General features: G+C 37.2%; 1 protein-coding gene across 1 annotated transcript; it reads right to left on the bottom strand.

Annotated features, from left to right (window-relative positions):
• Positions 1–25: 25 nt before the first annotated feature.
• LOC141898567 (regulator of G-protein signaling 12-like) lies at positions 26–18,028 on the bottom strand. The gene is made up of 16 exons (XM_074784540.1): positions 17,922–18,028; positions 14,417–16,558; positions 13,098–13,217; positions 9,737–9,946; positions 9,570–9,656; positions 9,330–9,476; positions 8,449–8,619; positions 8,110–8,221; positions 7,762–7,865; positions 7,405–7,563; positions 6,817–7,014; positions 6,375–6,465; positions 5,466–5,480; positions 4,422–4,633; positions 3,892–4,081; positions 26–3,149 (listed from the first exon to the last, which is right to left on the bottom strand). The coding sequence occupies exons 2-16, from the start codon at positions 16,553–16,555 to the stop codon at positions 2,119–2,121; spliced, it is 4,986 nt and encodes a 1,661-aa protein (XP_074640641.1). The 5' UTR covers positions 16,556–16,558; positions 17,922–18,028; the 3' UTR covers positions 26–2,118.
• Between the last annotated feature and the right edge of the window lie 17 nt (positions 18,029–18,045).

Below are 18,045 nucleotides of genomic sequence, written 5' to 3'. Positions count from 1 at the left end.
TGGCAATAATTTCTTAATTTACTGTAGAAGAGAACAGATATTTGTTGAGATCAAAATAAAATATTTTGATAATTGCAATAATTGTACTAGTTGAGTTAAAAATAGGTATCAACCCTTATTGCTGAATGGAAACAAATCACCTATGATAGATATCTATTTGCAGACATCATAGTTATCTAATCCCTACCCTCCAAATACACAGTATATAGGCACAAATAAGAGCAAGTTTTCTTTTTAAGTAGTAGCACAATATCTCGAGTAATGTCATAACTGTTTATTTACAATAAAAACTTCAACGATTTTACATCTTACACGTTTACAGTACATTCGTTATACACCGGTAGACGTTAGCCTTAGAGGCACCAAAATTAGTGACACTAAACTAGAGTTAAACCTGCTACTGATTTCTCTCAATTATACGTGTATAACACTATACAACAATCTTACAGACATTCTGTATGTAATATTTACATGAATTTCACTACAACAGATCATCATTGATCTATATGAGGTATTCTAAACAATGACATTGTGTGAGCTGGGACTGTAGTGACCGTCACATGCTACCTTGATAATAGACCCCTAATACACGTAAAACTCACTATATACAAATTTTCAACTGAAATTTCGAAACAAAATTTACCAAAGATCGAATATTAGAATTACCGGTACACAAGATTTTGCACTCTAGAGACCATCATCCGGTGGGTCTTGATTTTGGATCTTTAATATATATATAGTTTTTTAACAGCTAAATTTGTATATAGCAAGTTTTCTATATATGATCTCTCTATATTCACCATGTATGAATCAGGGCGGCTTTTCTACTAATAGATCCCTATAGTATTACATCTAAACAATAACAGTAACAAATATACATTCATATCAAAACTACTCAACAACAACAATAAAACAACAACTATCTCTGTATTCAAATCTATTTAAGGTTCATGATTTTGATTTCGTTGATTATTCTTTACAAACTACAAGTTTACGTTTCAGTATTATGAAAAGCTGTTGAAAGATGATATCGTACAATATTGAGCCACTCTATACTATTAAAACAAATACTATCTATGCATACTATACGTACATATGTGTCCTCTAACCCGCAATATACATCGTACATATCTGTCGTCTATATAACCTACAATACGTCTATAAAACCTCAGAAATATTTTCTACATCACGAAAAATAACAACGAAATACTGTACAGGTCTATGTAAAAAATAGCTGTTAGGAAGATCTAGGGTATAGTTGAACTGTGTGTGTATATATTAATTCAGTATCACAGATAACATTCATAAAATAGTAACACTAAATACGTACAGTACTTATATACATTTCTACTGGTATAAATATATGTAAAAAAACAGCCTCAAATATCTTCATTGATACAAAGCTTTTTTACAAATCATTATTTTTGATTTATTGATACGGTACCGAAAACTAGAATAACTAAACCGTCCTGGAACAAATACAGTAGATTCTGCTCAAGTCGGATCCGATCAACTCCAAAGAGTTTAACACATGTTTCAAAAAAATACAATTTTTGACCTTATGCAAATTATTTTGTAGCATTTAACTCGGATATCGCTCTCTAGTCGGGAAGACTTTCACAATCCAAAAAGATCCGACTTGAGTGGAGTCTACTGGATAGGAATCCAATACAGCACAGTCATATTAAATGCATAAACTTAAAAAAAAGGTGCGTTCTCCTGTAATTGAATGATGAAGCTGTTATAGTTTGTAGATGTAGTAACTGAACTAGCTTACGGACTACAAGCTTCAAGCATATTCTAAAATACATCTATCACAGAATTAGACCTAACTAAAATACTGTACAACGCATTACACATATATACAGTACTCTAACACTAACAATACATATCATACACTACACACTGTTTACATCCAGGTTTGAATTTATTTATTTCATACAAATTATGCCTTGAATATTGGAAATAATGATGAAGCGTTTATAACAGCATTTACAAAATGTTGCACAAAACCAACTTCATTCACCATTCTATAAAATACCAACATTACAGCTGATTGAATTATCATCTAATAGGATTAAATAATGGAAGACTCGCTGAAAAACCAACTGACGACTTTTATACAAAAGTAACTTTCACATCTTCTTGCTGACACAACGAATTAAAGGAACTATTTACAATAGAATCATCATCGACAGACGGCGCGATAAGATCATGCGTCGAGGGAGATGGTAAATCGATACAAGATGAAGGTCGACTCGAATATTCATTCAAACTCAAACTCAAATGAGTTGATTGAAGCGATTGGGGTTTCCCCGATACGCTCGCGCACGACGACGCTTTCGTTAGAGTTCTTTGCGCCGGTTTTTCCGGAACGGGTGGAGGCTTTTTAGCCGATACAGGTCCGTTAATAAGCGTGTGTCCTGGCGGCGGACAGGAGACCGGTCTCCTAGAGTCAGTCGCCACGCGAGTTCTCGGATATACGTTCGGTCTCGGTAGAATTAAAGACGATGAACCGATCGGAACTGTGATATTCATTCGACCGGATTCTGTCGTGCTATCGGTGAGAGTACGATCGAGATCGAACTGACCGGACGAACGTTGTGAACCGAACGATGAACCGCGTTCGATGACGGTTCGATCGATTTCATTGAACGGTGAGTTCAGAGTAACGCGAGCGCGCAGACGTTCATCCTGCTGAGATGAAACCGATTCATTCCCGTCAAAACTATAATCGAACCCGATGTCGCGTATGCTCTTTTTCGTCAAAGTTGGATCTTGAAAATTTGGCGACGACGTCTGCGAGTTTTGAGCGGTGAATAATGATTCAGCCTCGTTGTGAGAGGGAACGATGAAATCGTTGTTAAAACTGTCGTTGAATTGTGATAAATTCTGCGGGGTCGGTGACAATCGTTCTCGAGGACGAGGTGTAGCCACGTCTAATCCTTCCGGTTGAGAGTAAGATTTATTTAAGTTCGAAACGGACAATAATCCGTCTGACAGATCATTGGCAGACGTGCTTCGTTGTGTATTGCGTAATAACGTTTCATCTTTCAGGAATTCCGGTAATTCGAACGCGTCTGACAATCCTCTTTGATCGTCCAATCGTTGACTCTGAACCTTCGAGAGAAGTTCAAAAAACTTCTCCTCTGAAATAATCAATTCAAGTATTAAGGTTGTTTGGCTAGAATGCGACGACCAGCGGCTCAAAAGCTGGTTCGAGTCAACAGGTGAATAGATGACATAATGACAATTAAATCTTCATTGTAATCATGGTATTCATCTTTAACTGTTTCAACCAGCTTGTCAGCTCAGAAACTATGACTCAAATGCTATAAAAACTGATATATTTCGAACAGTGCTAATAATAACTTCATAGATAAATCATTTTTGAAAATGGCTCATAGCATTTAAGTCGAAACATCAAAATAATTCATGGTTTCTTTCTATTGCAGATTTTTCTTATAAGTAGACAGTTACTGATGTTCTAAAACCCACAATTACGAAGAAAAAATGGTAGTTTGCCGTTTGCCATTACTTGATTTGTATTCAACCTTTGTTTTCTGGTCTTTTTTTAAATTACTTTAATTTGTATTCTTGTTTCAACTTTTTATTCACTCACAATTCCTTTGTTTGATTCGTAATCTTAAAATCTAAATCTATTATCTACTACGCCTGATAATGACCAATAGTCAGTAGCCGAAAAAATTGCTCAAAATATCGATCTTTTCATTTTTGGCCGAATTATAGTGGGATTTCTCTCGTATAATTAAGTGGTTTGAGTACGATCCATTTTCAACACAGATTGATTGCTCTATACAAAAAAAAAATTGTTTTGAAAACTGATTGTTGCCTATGGAAACTAAAATGGACCCAATTATCGTAACTCACCATCTGGATCTTTAATCTTTAAAGCAGCGAGTCGACTCGCTAGATTCTTCTGAGATAAAGATAAACTGGAACGTCTGCGGTTTTTAGGAACGGCCGCCGCAGATTTATCGATCGAATTGCGTCGTTTACTGAACGGGAAGATTCCGCCGACGCTTTTCGTATTTACCGATAATCGACTTTTATCCTCCACCTAAAAAATGAATAAGTTCAGCGAGAAAATGAGTCGGGTTGAAATACAGACGGCGGGCAGGGGCAGTAATGAACAACAGATACATTTACTCAATCACATACTAGGAGTGAAGAATCTGAAGAGTCTGAAATGTTTCCTTGAGCTAGTAATTTCGATAATATCCTACAAGTCATCTTCAGGAATATTGCATTATAATTCTAGCGGCCTATAAGGATAAAATTGAAACTTCTAACTGAGGGAAACATTTCAGACTCTATTTATCACTCTAAGTGTGGGATTTTTTATTAAATATCTTTATAACACGGACTCAAGAGTGTTTAACCAATCGATACACACATACCTTACTCTCTAGATCTAGTACACCTAATTCATCAAACACTGATGCACCATTAGCATCAAACAAATCTTCAAACACTTTATTAGTAATCGCTTCCAGAGAATCGTTCGGTTTCGGGGTTTGTTGTTGTTGTTGTGAATGTTGTTGTAAATTGCCACCAGCAGACGGCGCTTTACTCTGCGGAGTCGATGACATCATATCAAACCCTCCCCATTCTGAAACATAAAGGGTACACATGGGTCCAGTTTCATAGAATGGGTATTGAAATCACCTACTCAACTACCATCACATATATATATATACCGGTATATATATATACCGTCATCATCTGAGGGGTTATTCTATCAAATTGGTGATGAGATTTCCACGGAATTACTAGAATTGTCGTCAAATCTTAATCTTTTCATCGGGATGAATGTTTCTGAGATACAAACACCCATGTGCACCCTTGGTCAGTATTCAGAAACTATTCAGTGAAAAGATGTCGGATTATTGAATAAAAGATTTATTTTGACTCGACATTTTATGCACAAATAGAAAAAAATATTTTGGTGTTAAAGGTTAAACGTATATAGTATTTACAGTCTAAAATATAAGGGCACAGTGTCGACGGGATTTTCACAATTCTATCACGTGCGTTAATAGTGAATACAGTCAGTTAATAATGAATTCAAGCATTAATGTCTTTAACAGTCACACTACTGCAATTTCAATTATGATTGAATTGTCAGTCACTAGCAGTTTCACAGAAGCTTAATCATTTGAAGCTAATAGCTAATCCTACACAATAATGTATCATATAACCCTAGCTGGTGTATTGGTAAATCAATTGTGTACATGCATGAAGCAAATTGACGCAGATTTGCTCAAGATTGAGCATGTCGATGTCTGAGTAATAATTACAGATAGACGAATCAATTGAATCAAACAGAATAACAAATATATTGAAATGAATTCAAGGAAATCATGGATGTAGAGCAGATTTGAGTGATATAATTGAAATGAGGGGGAGGGAAATCATGCATATAGACTACTGGATCAACTCACCTAGCCACCAATATCCTGAAGTTAGCACAAAAAACAAATAACCTTCATATTTTTAATTCCACACACAATATTTCAAAATAAAACACACATTTGTTGAGCATAAAAAAATGAATTGAATTATTATATAAATTGACTTGTGACATGAAAATGCTATCTATAATCATTCAATTTTTTTTCATGATTATCCCTGTGATTTCCGCTGTGCTATTTTGTGCAATGTATCTAATTTAAGATATCACTTCTCACAATTATAAAAGCAATATCAAAAATATATTTTTGGCAATACAGTGGAACCTAGTCAGAACAAACGTCAGGGAATTTGAATATTTGTTTGTTATAACTGGTTCTTATATGCCGGTAGTCAAACCCAGTTAATTCGGATCAGTAAGGATCAATGAAATTTATCCGGAGTAAAAAAAATCCAAATTCATCTTCATATTTTATATATATATAGGTGGGCTGAAAATGATATCAGGATCAAATGATTTCAAAATCAGGATTAAACTGATCTGAATGAAGTGGGTTTGACTGTATCCATTCATATGTAATTAATCAAATTTGAGTCCAAATTACTCGTTGGTTATTTCTGATAAATGTTTATTTCAAGTTTGTTGTAAGGTTTCTTTGTTTAGATAACATACCATAAAATGGATACATATAAGCAATAGGAAGACCTAGAAACGTAATATACAAGGACATTCAGTAAATCTTAATAGACACCCTGGACAAACATTGATACCAAGTGACAAACAACGCTATGCTTGTATCAATGATACAAAAAGCAAATATCATTTTTAATAACTAAAATGAAACCAATGAGTGAAAACAACATGTTTTGCTGAAGAATTAACTGGATTCAAACGAACAAACAATGGCAGATAAATGATCAATGTTGAATACGTTGCATACCTGCGTAATCTTCACGTGATTGCACCATTACTTGTTTATTTTCTATAGTTGAGACAGAAACTTCCGGATCTAAAGGAGAACTAGATCCAGCCTGAAAAACAATCACTCATTCTTTGAAAAATGACTTTTAGGTAAAATTCAGAGCTCTTAATAGATTTCTAAATAATCATTGATGATTGATATAGGTATCCATTTTTTCTTCATTGTGGGTTCTGAAGCTAGTGTCCTTAACATGACACATCGCAAATTTCAACCTCCTAACAATCCCCATTAACCTTTTTTTTTGTTTTTGCATTTTTGTTTTTCTCAGATCTGAGTTTAAAGTGTCAGACATAATAATTCTACGCATTAAACTGTCAACAATATTTTACACCCTGACAGGAGGAAGTCGATGTGATGATATCGCCATAGTAACAATTAGCGCGGTTTGCATGATATTTACCAGATGTAAAACTACGTCGTCTAAATTCAAACCGTATTTCAGTAAAATTGGCTCGAAAACTTTGTTTATCGAACGAGTCGGTTTCGCTTTAACTCCGAGAAACTTTTTATTCGGCAAATTCATGCGAAACAGCACGCGTTTCTCAATAACTATCTCTTTCCCAGACATTGTCGCCACATCTACGTTCAGATCCATTGGCTGAAAAAATATCAAACGAAAAAATACTAAAACTTGTAATATAACGAGAATCCCACAATAAAGACGAGAAAAAAATAAGTATTCCTGAAGGTGACTATTAGTTTATAGTTGAAACATTGAAGAAACTACACTTGCTCAAGGAAAAATTTTCGAACTTAAATATTTTCTCGTTTTTATTGTGGGATTCTCTAGATATTATCGTCTCAACACGGATATAGTGTTTTATCAATGGTGACTAAAACTGGTGTCCAAATATTGAACAGTAGACTGTATCTTACTCAGCACCGGTCAACTCAGTGAAATATTTACAGCAGTCCCAACACAACAGAATAAGAATTAGATGGGGGTCTACTGAAAATAGAAATGTGATATACACAGTAATCAACGAACCTTATCACAACCTAACTGTAGCACCTCTATAGAATTAAAAGCGATATTTTTACTATTGCACACATCTTCAATAACGGTTTGAAGCATTCGTCCGGGTTGTATCTTTATACAGGTTGTATTGGCGTCAGGTAAAATCACTTTCACTGTAGCTTCCATTATCTGTAATCAAATTCAATCACGTTTCATGAATCATGAATATCACGGGTTATTCATTTTATTGAGCAATTTCCATTTAATAAAATCAATTGCACTTTACAAAATTAAAACGTTATCGAGATAATAGAGTTAAAAGTGAATTCATTTTTTTCAATTATTTCTAAGTGAATCAGAGCAGTTATTAATACATGTAATTCATACCTCTTCTTTCGAAGGTAATGTTTTACCGGTTTCTCCTTTTTTCTCCGTTTTCTCGTGATCTTTAACTTTCATCGACTTCTTCAGAGCATCTTTTTTACTCTTTCCTGAATAAGTAAAAAAAAAACAACTTATGTTTGTATTTTGTTTTCATATGAATAGAAAGATTGACAGTATTTCCCTCACTTTTCCCTGATTGTTTTAGCTTCTTTTTTCTATACATAATTCCCTGAATTTTTTCAAAGCAAAGAAAGAAATCTTTCCTATCTTTTCCCTGATCTCCAGGTAAGTGGCGCCACTGTGACCAAAAGCGTTTGTTATAGAGAGGATTAGCGTGTATATATACGATACCTTTATGCCACGGTAAAAATGATTTACGTCGTTTTTCCTCGTGCGCTCCACCGCCATCATCAACACTTCCTCCACTACCTCCACTACCAGATGTATTCTTTATTTTCTTACTCTACAAAATCAATCATCTCCATTAATTCTATTGCAATAATTCTTTTTCGCATACGGTTAAACTCGCTTGAAAGTTGTTGTAGTTTGGACGATCATAATGTTGATGACTTTTCCGAGTGGTGACTTTCGCTTAGCAAATTCAATTGGACGTGCAATTTGAGACTCAAAAACTAATTTGACAACTTATCTGAGTTTGACTGTAATTTAAGTTTAGATATGTACCAGTACCTTTTTCTTGTTAGTTTCATGTGATGATTGTGGTCTGGAGGATTCCGTTTGAGCCGTTGTTTGTTGCGGGTAAGGAAGTGGTAAACCTTCCAGATCAGCTATTACACATTGTTTGTAGATATCAGATTTAAGGAATCTCACATAGCTGTCGTGTTTCATTAACTGAAATATCTAATCAAATAATGAAATTCATATTAGTTTAGTTTAGAGAAAATTGAATGACCTTTCTGCAAGTCATTCCCTTCATACGAATAAGTTGAGGCAAATAACAAGTAATTGACAAGACACTAACTGCACAGCAGTCCTGTGCAGTTAGCTCAGTTGGTTGAGTGAAGGACTGGGAACCCAGAGGTCCCTAGTTCGAAACCACCTCTGGCGTTGGCTGTCGAGGCACCTACGTGGACTAAGCTCTGCTAACTTAGTCAGGTTGTGAGCCATAACAGCCTATAAAAAGGCCCTGGCCGTCTCTTAAGACCCACTAGGGTTACACTGTAACTAATTGCAGTTGGGACGTAAAACTCTTCTAAATTTGACAATTGGAAGATTTTCAGGTTTCATGACGGACAGAGATATTAATCAGTACATATTTATATTTTATGTTCAGAAAACCGCACGAGTGAATCGCTATTTTCTCCGAGGCACTAATTAACAGTGTGTGATACTAATTGAATATCAGATAATATAGACATTCTATCAGTGAGAGGGAGGGAGAGAGAGGGAGAGAGGGAGAGAGAGGGAGAGAGAGGGAGAGAGAGGGAGAGAGAGGGAGAGAGAGGGAGAGAGAGGGAGAGAGAAGGGGAGAGTAGAGATTGTGTCTTGTTGAGCAGCAGCAGCAGCTACGTTCGTTTAAAAACGCAATCAATGAGAAACAATAAAATTACCTGTCTCTGAGCTTCATTGAATAGATCAATATGAGATTTATGAAGATTCTCTTCAGTAATCTTGCGAGCGTGACTATCAATATTAACCGGTTCTGTACTTCTTACTGCTAAATGCTTATCAAATATTTCCGTAGCCAACGTTTTACGCTAAAATTCGAAACGCGATTTTCATTTTTTTACATCAAACAGAAATTACAAACACCGTTCATAACGATAAATGTTCACACGGTTTTCACGAACCTCGTCTAGTTTTTCAATTTTTTTATAATTTTCACACGCCGTCCAAAATACGATATTCTCTTCGCTGAACTCTTTTTTCAAGAACGACTGTAATAACAATACGTATAACTGTTGTAGTCACGTTATCTTAAGAGATTTAGTAAAATGATTCACGATGAAACTCTTACCGTAAAAGCATCGAGACCCGAACGATCATCCAGTAATCTGTGTAGAGATACAGCCCAACCCGCCGCACGTCCTGCAGACCCCGATGCATTGTTCGTCGACGTTTCTAAATCATTTTGATTTTCTAATACGTCTAAACTACCGACCGGAACCAGTCGTGATTTGTTTAAGTTTCCTCCCGATTGGTCGCGTAAATCTGGGCTAACCAACGACTGAAATATAATAACAACAACATCATCCAACTACATCGATCAATTACTCATAGAACACCTGAACAGGTTAAACACTTCCTGAATGCCTGAACAGGTTAAACACTTCCTGAACACCTGAACAGATCAAACACTTCCTGAACAGATCAAACACTTCCTGAACAGGTTAAACACTTCCTGAACAGGTTAAACACTTCCTGAACGCCTGAACAGATCAAACACTTCCAGGACACCTGAACAGATCAAACACTTCCAGGACAACTTATCAGATCAAACACTTGCAGGAAACCTTATCAGGTCCAAACACTTGCAGGAAACCTCATCAGGTCCAAACACTTGCAGAAAACCTCATCAGGTCCAAACACTTGCAGGAAACCTCATCAGGTCGAACACTTACAGGAAACCTCATCAGGTCAAACACTTGCAGGAAACCTCATCAGGTCAAACACTTACAGGAAACCTCATCAGGTCAAACACTTACAGGAAACCTCATCAGGTCAAACACTTGCAGGAAACCTCATCAGGTCGAACACTTACAGGAAACCTCATCAGGTCGAACACTTACAGGAAACCTCATCAGGTCAAACACTTGCAGGAAACCTCATCAGGTCAAACACTTACAGGAAACCTCATCAGGTCAAACACTTGCAGGAAACCTCATCAGGTCAAACACTTACAGGAAACCTCATCAGGTCAAACACTTGCAGGACACCTCATCAGGTCGAACACTTACAGGAAACCTCATCAGGTCAAACACACCCGAACAGATCAAACACTGCGAAAAATGCGAATGCGAATATTCTATAGATAGAGTATTTTACACATCCACCTCATGTCTACTGTTCTCCAAAAGATAGCTTACCTCGGTAATTCATATACATGTACCTACAATTCTATACAGTAGTGCTAAAACCGTAAACTCAATGATTACATCATTCATGATGGATATAACTGAAGATTTCAATTTCTACACGAACTACAATGGACCACGATAATCTATTACCTGAATTGGGAAACTATTAGCCTTTTTCAGAAATAAAATCCTCCAGCGACTGTACATATTTCACGCAGGAGGAATGAATTCACATCATCTGCCGCAGTGGACAGTCACTGTCTTACTGTCTCTGTCACGCAGTACAGGTTAATCAACGTGAGCTCTACACCAGCTTCCGTTTCACCCAGTACAATTAAAATATGTGAAAATTCTCTGTTCAACGCGCTAATTAAACTCAGAAGATTTTCAAAGAATATTTTCTGGTGCGTTGGAGACTTTAAAATGTCAGCATCCACTGTCTACACGTACATGTACTAATACGTGTATTGATGAATATTCAATAATCAGATGAACCAGCTGTATTTCGCCTTGTCAATAATATTCAATAAGTGACCCGAGCATTCACATAGTCTGACTACACATTGTCACCTAATTAATGATGAATGTCGATCGTGCTATCTAATGAAGGAATAGGAATTGAATCATTTTTGGAGAAACTTTTAGTAATATTTTTCATCAAATTTTCAGTCTGTACTCGAGTTAAACACATCATGGGTTTAATCAAATTCATTAATGATGCTATGATATAAATAATTTCTGCAGATATCTTCAGAAATTTTGATAGAAATTATCCGTTAAATTCCCGCCTACTTCAGTTAAACACTTCTGGGGCCGGTTGCATAGTCATGACTTAGACTTAAGACCAGTCTAAGACCAACTTTGTTCTATAGCAAATCTAACAACTTAAGACCAGTCTTAAGATTTAAGACCACTTTTGGACTTAAGTCACGACTGTGCAACTGGCCCCAGGGGTTTTAAAAGATAGGATTTGCTAAAGTAATTTGAAGAAATTTCATAAGAAATTTTCCATTAAATTTTCTGCTCAAATTAAAAAACACATCATCATCATCATCAAACGATGGATTCATGAATTTAGATTTTAAAATTGAAACGAAGTGAATGAAACATACCTGCGTGTGAGTCTGAGAGAGTTGATAAACAAAATGAGGATGATATGTATAGGTACCTCTTAAACAGTACGGTTCCATTATTCATAAAACATTGAAATAGTGCTCAACATTTCAATATTCACTAATCTCTGACCTATGAACTAAACTAGAATATAACGTCATCGGTACGCGACAATCGTGTCCTAGTATTAGTTCCCATAATCGAAAATAAAGGGAAGCCTTTTCAACTTTCAGACTTCAAAAGAAAAACGTCTTCTTTTTCCCTTTTCGGAAAATCGCGTCATGATAATATAATAATATCTGCCAATGAATGCTAACAAATGGAAATTAAACTAAAATAGCAATGTATTTTTCGTGAAGTGTTAATCGAGATTTCACACTTCATAAATATATACAGTGACATTCGCTTTATCAATCGGCACAACGTGATTATCGAAAACTAATGGGTTATGTTTACATAAGTAAGATATTAATCAATTCAACCGCGTTGTGAACGCTCAGACTAAATAAAGTTCAATCTAAAACGTTGAAAATATACATTCATGACCGAACTCACCAGGTCCAAAATGCGCATTGTACACAACCCCTGCCTGCCTCCAAAGATTTTGGATCGACAGTTATAGTGAGTATTCACTAAAATAGTGTATTTTGTATCAAAAATTCATAATTTTCGACATTTAAAATCGAACTTCATTTTGATGATCTTCGAACTGAAAATATTGGGTTTATCGGGATGTGTGAAAACTGCTGTGCGAGAATATCCATGAAATGTTGTTCTCCCTACGGTTATCAATATAACTCCCTGGTATCTGTTTTAAGCCGACGGGTAATTTCTGATGTGACTATGAAGGAAGACAACTAATGATAAAACCATTAAGGATTCTATGTGGTAATCTAATTTCCAGCACTGACGTTATTGTTTACCGTAAACAATAAGCGAAGGTGACATCAAGGACAGATGTAGGGTTATTTCTGGGTGAACCAACATATATATGTAGGGCACCTTTTCGCGCCATTAGAGGCACCCAGATGAAGGCAGCGCGAAAAGCAAGAAACCGAGGTGTTCCGAGGTTAGTCTTTGTAAACAAAATTTTGACCATGATTCACGAGACGAAATCAGCACAAATTCAAGTAAAAAAAAAGAGAGATAATTCTGCTAAAAACAGAGATGAACGTTTGAGTGTCTTACCTCGTGTGAATGACTCAAACTGATGTTGGCGCGTCTATTTATCTGATTCGGAGGCGATAAAGTTTGATTTAAATTTCTCAACACGACTCGTTGATTTGTATCATCGCTGCATCCGGATACCTAGAACAATAATAATAATAATAATAATAATAATCATAATAATAATAGTAATCATAATAATAATCGCCATCATCATTCGTATGACGCAAGTATCCTCACTAACGTAAATTCAAATGTGCTTCTACGAATGCAAACATGCAATCATAAGGTATAAACAGCAAATATTTCTATTCGGCAGAACAACAACTACTGATTATACCTAATCATTGTGGATTCACTTTTATACAGGCAACAGACTGTTATTAGTCTAAATCAATCCTGTTTAAATTCACCACTCACAATATGTGGCGAGTATGACTTTATACGGTGGACCCTCTTTATAACAAACTCAGATATACTGATTTATTGGTTATTACAAACCTAGAATTTTTTCTTAACCCTTTCAGTGCGTCTACACCGCAGTGCGGTGTATAAAATCAGTGATGGATTTTGCTAGTACACCGCACTGCGGTGTATTGATGTAATTAGTAATTTGTAATTATCTCTATTGAAAAATGGCAGCAAGTGTCAAACATAGTGAAATACTAGTAACTAACGATACACCGCACTGCGGTGTAGACGCACTATAGTGGTATTCCCATTGTTCAACACACTAGGGTGGAATTTTTTAGAATTTTCAAATTTTCTCCAGCACTATAGGGTATTAATTAGTCAGCACTGAAAGGGTTAAATAGGACATGCGCAATAATTGCCTACTGGATTTAACGAACTATCGGTTATAACGAACAGATTTTCTGGTGCCCTGAATTCGTTGTTTCACATAGTTTCCATGTAACAATGTCCTGAGAACTGAGTAAATACAGGGTACTTGAAATACCGGTATTCAAAATTTTCAGGTGGTTAAAAACTTACTTTACCTAAATTCACAACAAAAACTGCATATATTCACAGGGCGCAATCTTGGCAGAGTCCTAAGGACTCAATTTTTTGTCGCAAGACTAGTATTAAAATGAAACTATCCTGACAGGATAGAGGAAATATTTTGATTTCAACTTCGAAGATATTAAATTCAATTCTTTCCTTTGTTTTCTAGAAACTTAAATCAAAGGCAAACTGGGAGATTATCAAGTTTTGACGTGGCGGGATACTGACAATAGAATATCTTCTATCCTGAAGAGAAGATATACTCTAGAATTGTTAAAATCAAGCCTTGATTCAATTTCAACATTTCAAAATTAAAATTCAAGTTTAAAACCTACCTGTCTGTTATGAAGTGATTTCTTATCCGGCAAATCAACTTCATATTTAATTCTATCTGCCGTATCAGTTTTAGGAGTAATCGCTCGTGGACTGAGTTTACTGGCTAGCACCGCGCCACCAGCTCCCTGTCCTGCACTGCTGCTATCAGTCTCTCGTTGCTGGCCAGATCTCGATGGCGTTCTTGAAAACGTTGTATCGTTCGGAATGGAAACGGGTCGTCTGTCGACCGCATGGAATCGCGGAGTCATCGGATTCTCCGAACGAACTGAATCGGCGTCGCTGCTTCCCGAGTGTACGTCTGTCGAGTAACGATGACGAACGGACATCAGTTTCTGCGTATTACGACGTAGATTATCGGCGCTATTCTGTTGGTCGAGTTGATCTCGCGGCGACGATGAATTACTCGCGTTAAACCTGCTCCGAGTTGTGTCCGGTATTCGGGGCACTTTAAACCCATCAGACGTCTGGTCATACTCACCGACTGTGACCGGAGATGAAGTTTTATCCGGTCTCGAACTTATAAATGCACTTGAAACCGATTCCGATTGCGATTCCGAATCTAAACTTCTCTGCTGCGCATGAAAAGCTGGTCGTAATTGAACGGGACTCGACGTACGAGCTTCACGCATCAGCCGATAATTAACGCTCCTCGTCGCCGCCGCCGGATTCAGCTGTGAATCGACGATGTAAACCTGGTTATTGCGATGAATCTCTTCTCGACCGAAACCGAGTCCGCTGTCGCTATTCGTACTGCTATTACTGAAACTCCGATTGGCGAGGTTCGATCCCGCGGCGGAGGTGGCGCCACCATCGATGTTTAATGCGTTAACGATGGCGCGTACGACGGGTGACGCCGAGCGCGGGAACTCCTGACATCGCTCCTGATCGATGGAACGCGTGCATCTTATCGCGAACGTGAGAGCTCGTTCCGCGTGAATCGTGTGAGATTCTAACTCAATATCAATCATAAATATATGACACGAACTGCTATTCGGCGTGTCCTCGCTGCGTGAGGGCTGCTGCTGCTGACGAGTTATCAACCCGAAAAACTTCTTATCATCCGGACAAACGGCGCCGAACGCCAGTTTATCGGTGGGATAAACAGCCATCGTCGTACCGAGCGCGTTCAACAGTTTGATTCGATCGTCGTAAACTTCTAATAATACTAACGTATGAATGCGACTCTGCTCGACTCGTAATCTACGAACGGCGTTTTTAATCGTTAGAATCTGAGAGTTCGGACGACCGACATCGACCGGAATCTCGATCGAACCGACGTAACCGACGATGAAACGTTCGAGAGGCGTCGAGTTCGTCGTCGACGTCGCTAACAGCTCCAGATTACCGGCCGAACTACGCGCGTTCGATATCGGCTTCATACACGACGAAACTAAATTCGGTAAACTCTGAACGAACTCTCCTCCGCGTCGGAGTCCGATCGTATTCAACGCGGCTGCTTCATTCGACGCGACGTCCACGTCGGGCGGACCGAATACGTGAATAACTTCGTGAAAACTCGCAGCCGGTGATTGTCGACTCGGAACCGGCGACGGTTCGTGTCTCTGATTAGTTCTAGACGAGTTTCGATTCCTCTGCGGAGCGGGAGGCGTTGCGACATCATCGGGCAATTGAGTATGAATCGAACTATCTACGGTGAACGCAGCCGGACTACCGGTTCTCCGTAACGGTGCCACTCCCTGACTCGGACGATCGTGAAATATAACCCCCGCTTGTAAATCGGCGACCACTTTCTCCGCTCTGTATATATTCTGATTTCGACTGCGCGTTCTGCTCGGATATTTCGAGCGCGGTTTTTGTATATAGTGATAGTCGTCGTCGGAAGAATCCGAGCTGTTGTTGCTCTCGGCGATCTGTAAAACGAGAACGCCACTTGACGAGCCGATCAAACGAACGGCGTCGTCGTGAGGAGATTTCGAAATATTCTCTCCGTTCACGGCGAGGAGTAAATCGCCCGGTTTTAGGCCGGCTCGTTCGGCTGGGCTGCCCGCGACGATACAACTCAGAATACACGGCTGTTGACCCGATATCGTAAACCCGTATCCATTACGCCCGCGCGCGATCTCTACCGTTTTTACTCCGTGAGTTTGACGCTTCTTTCGTCTTTTCTGATGATGCATTTTCTGAAAATAACCGAAAAATGATGTTTCATCACAATCATTTGTCATAGAAAATTCATAGAAATGGCTGTAAAGCGCTATTGCAATCAATATAAACGCACTTTAATTCATTTGCATTTCATACATTAATGAAAATATCTTTTAAAAAGAGGTCAATCTTAGAAAATAATGTTTCAAATAATTTCATTTCCGTATCACAACGCTAACTATCAGTTAAAACGAACAGACTTTCTGTCCCCTCCTGAGTTTAGTTTCATGAAAAACTTTCCGCAAAGTTACATTTGAATTTGTCTCCTCATCGACAATGAAAGAACCAATAGCGATTCAACCAAAAGTTTCAGTTTGACATTATCGTGAAACTTGACCCTGAAGTTTGTTATAACGCGATAATCCACCGTAAAATAAATGCAGTACAACTGTAATATTTCTTGCGCATACAACATACTGATTATGAGCTCCTAAATTACAGCACTTTCCTAACATACATTACTGCGACAAATAGGCTACAAATACCAGTTATGACAACCTTCATACACAACTATACTTAATCAACCAAAACGATTAATTCTAGCTATTCAAATAGGGGTATTTGCGACCATTATTTATATATTTAGACCTATTTCAACATCCTGCTTTAGATTAAAAAAATTCACAGACTGCAAATCAAAATGTTGTTCCATATAGATAAATGTGCAATAAGCAGAGCAATTACATACAAACATGTGATGCCGCATTCATCAATTACTCATCAACTAATTACATTCATTAATTGATATTATTAGATTGAGTGCACATGAGAAGCTAAAAGGTCAATTAGAGCATCAATCATCATGTTAAAAAAACCAGGCAACTTCACCAAGAATAGGTTGGTACGCAATGATGTCACAATACATGGGTGTCTGTCATATAGGAAACCACTTTCTAAGTCATATGAGGCTGATATTTTTGTTATCAATAATACTAATTCTATAATAATCTTTGGTGGTCTAAACAAGGCCCTATCCTTTAGAAGAAGGTAAGATTCAAGAATAGGGGACTAGTGGTTAGGATTAGGGTTAGGATTTCCTTAATTATCATTAATTACTATATACATTACTACCATTATATATCATCATTATCAATTACTAATATTATTAATTAATTGATTACTATCACTACATATATATTGCTATAGTCCCCTATTCTTGAATCGCACCTAAGGATGAGACTTAGCCTTGGCTTGAGTCCAAGGAATCCCAAAAAAATACAAAATATCCACCGCCAATCGATCGGCGATGAAGAAGTCGAAGAAGATTCATTCATCTTCTTATCTATATTCAGCAATCCCCTCATTAAATCTTACAGTTTATCATATTCTAACAATTACCTCGATTACTCGTGAGTTTGTAATTCAACAATAATTTCATTATCTAAAAGGAAATATCTGTTTATTATCATTAATAACATGATAATTATCAGCCTTTCAGTTCATTCAACAATTCAATTCAATT

Source organism: Tubulanus polymorphus, chromosome 2, assembly GCF_964204645.1.
Source record: "Tubulanus polymorphus chromosome 2, tnTubPoly1.2, whole genome shotgun sequence".
Classification (NCBI taxonomy): Eukaryota; Metazoa; Nemertea; class Palaeonemertea; order Tubulaniformes; family Tubulanidae; genus Tubulanus; species Tubulanus polymorphus.
The sequence above is the reverse complement of the archived record's forward strand: the minus strand, read 5'-3'. Positions and strand labels throughout refer to the sequence as shown.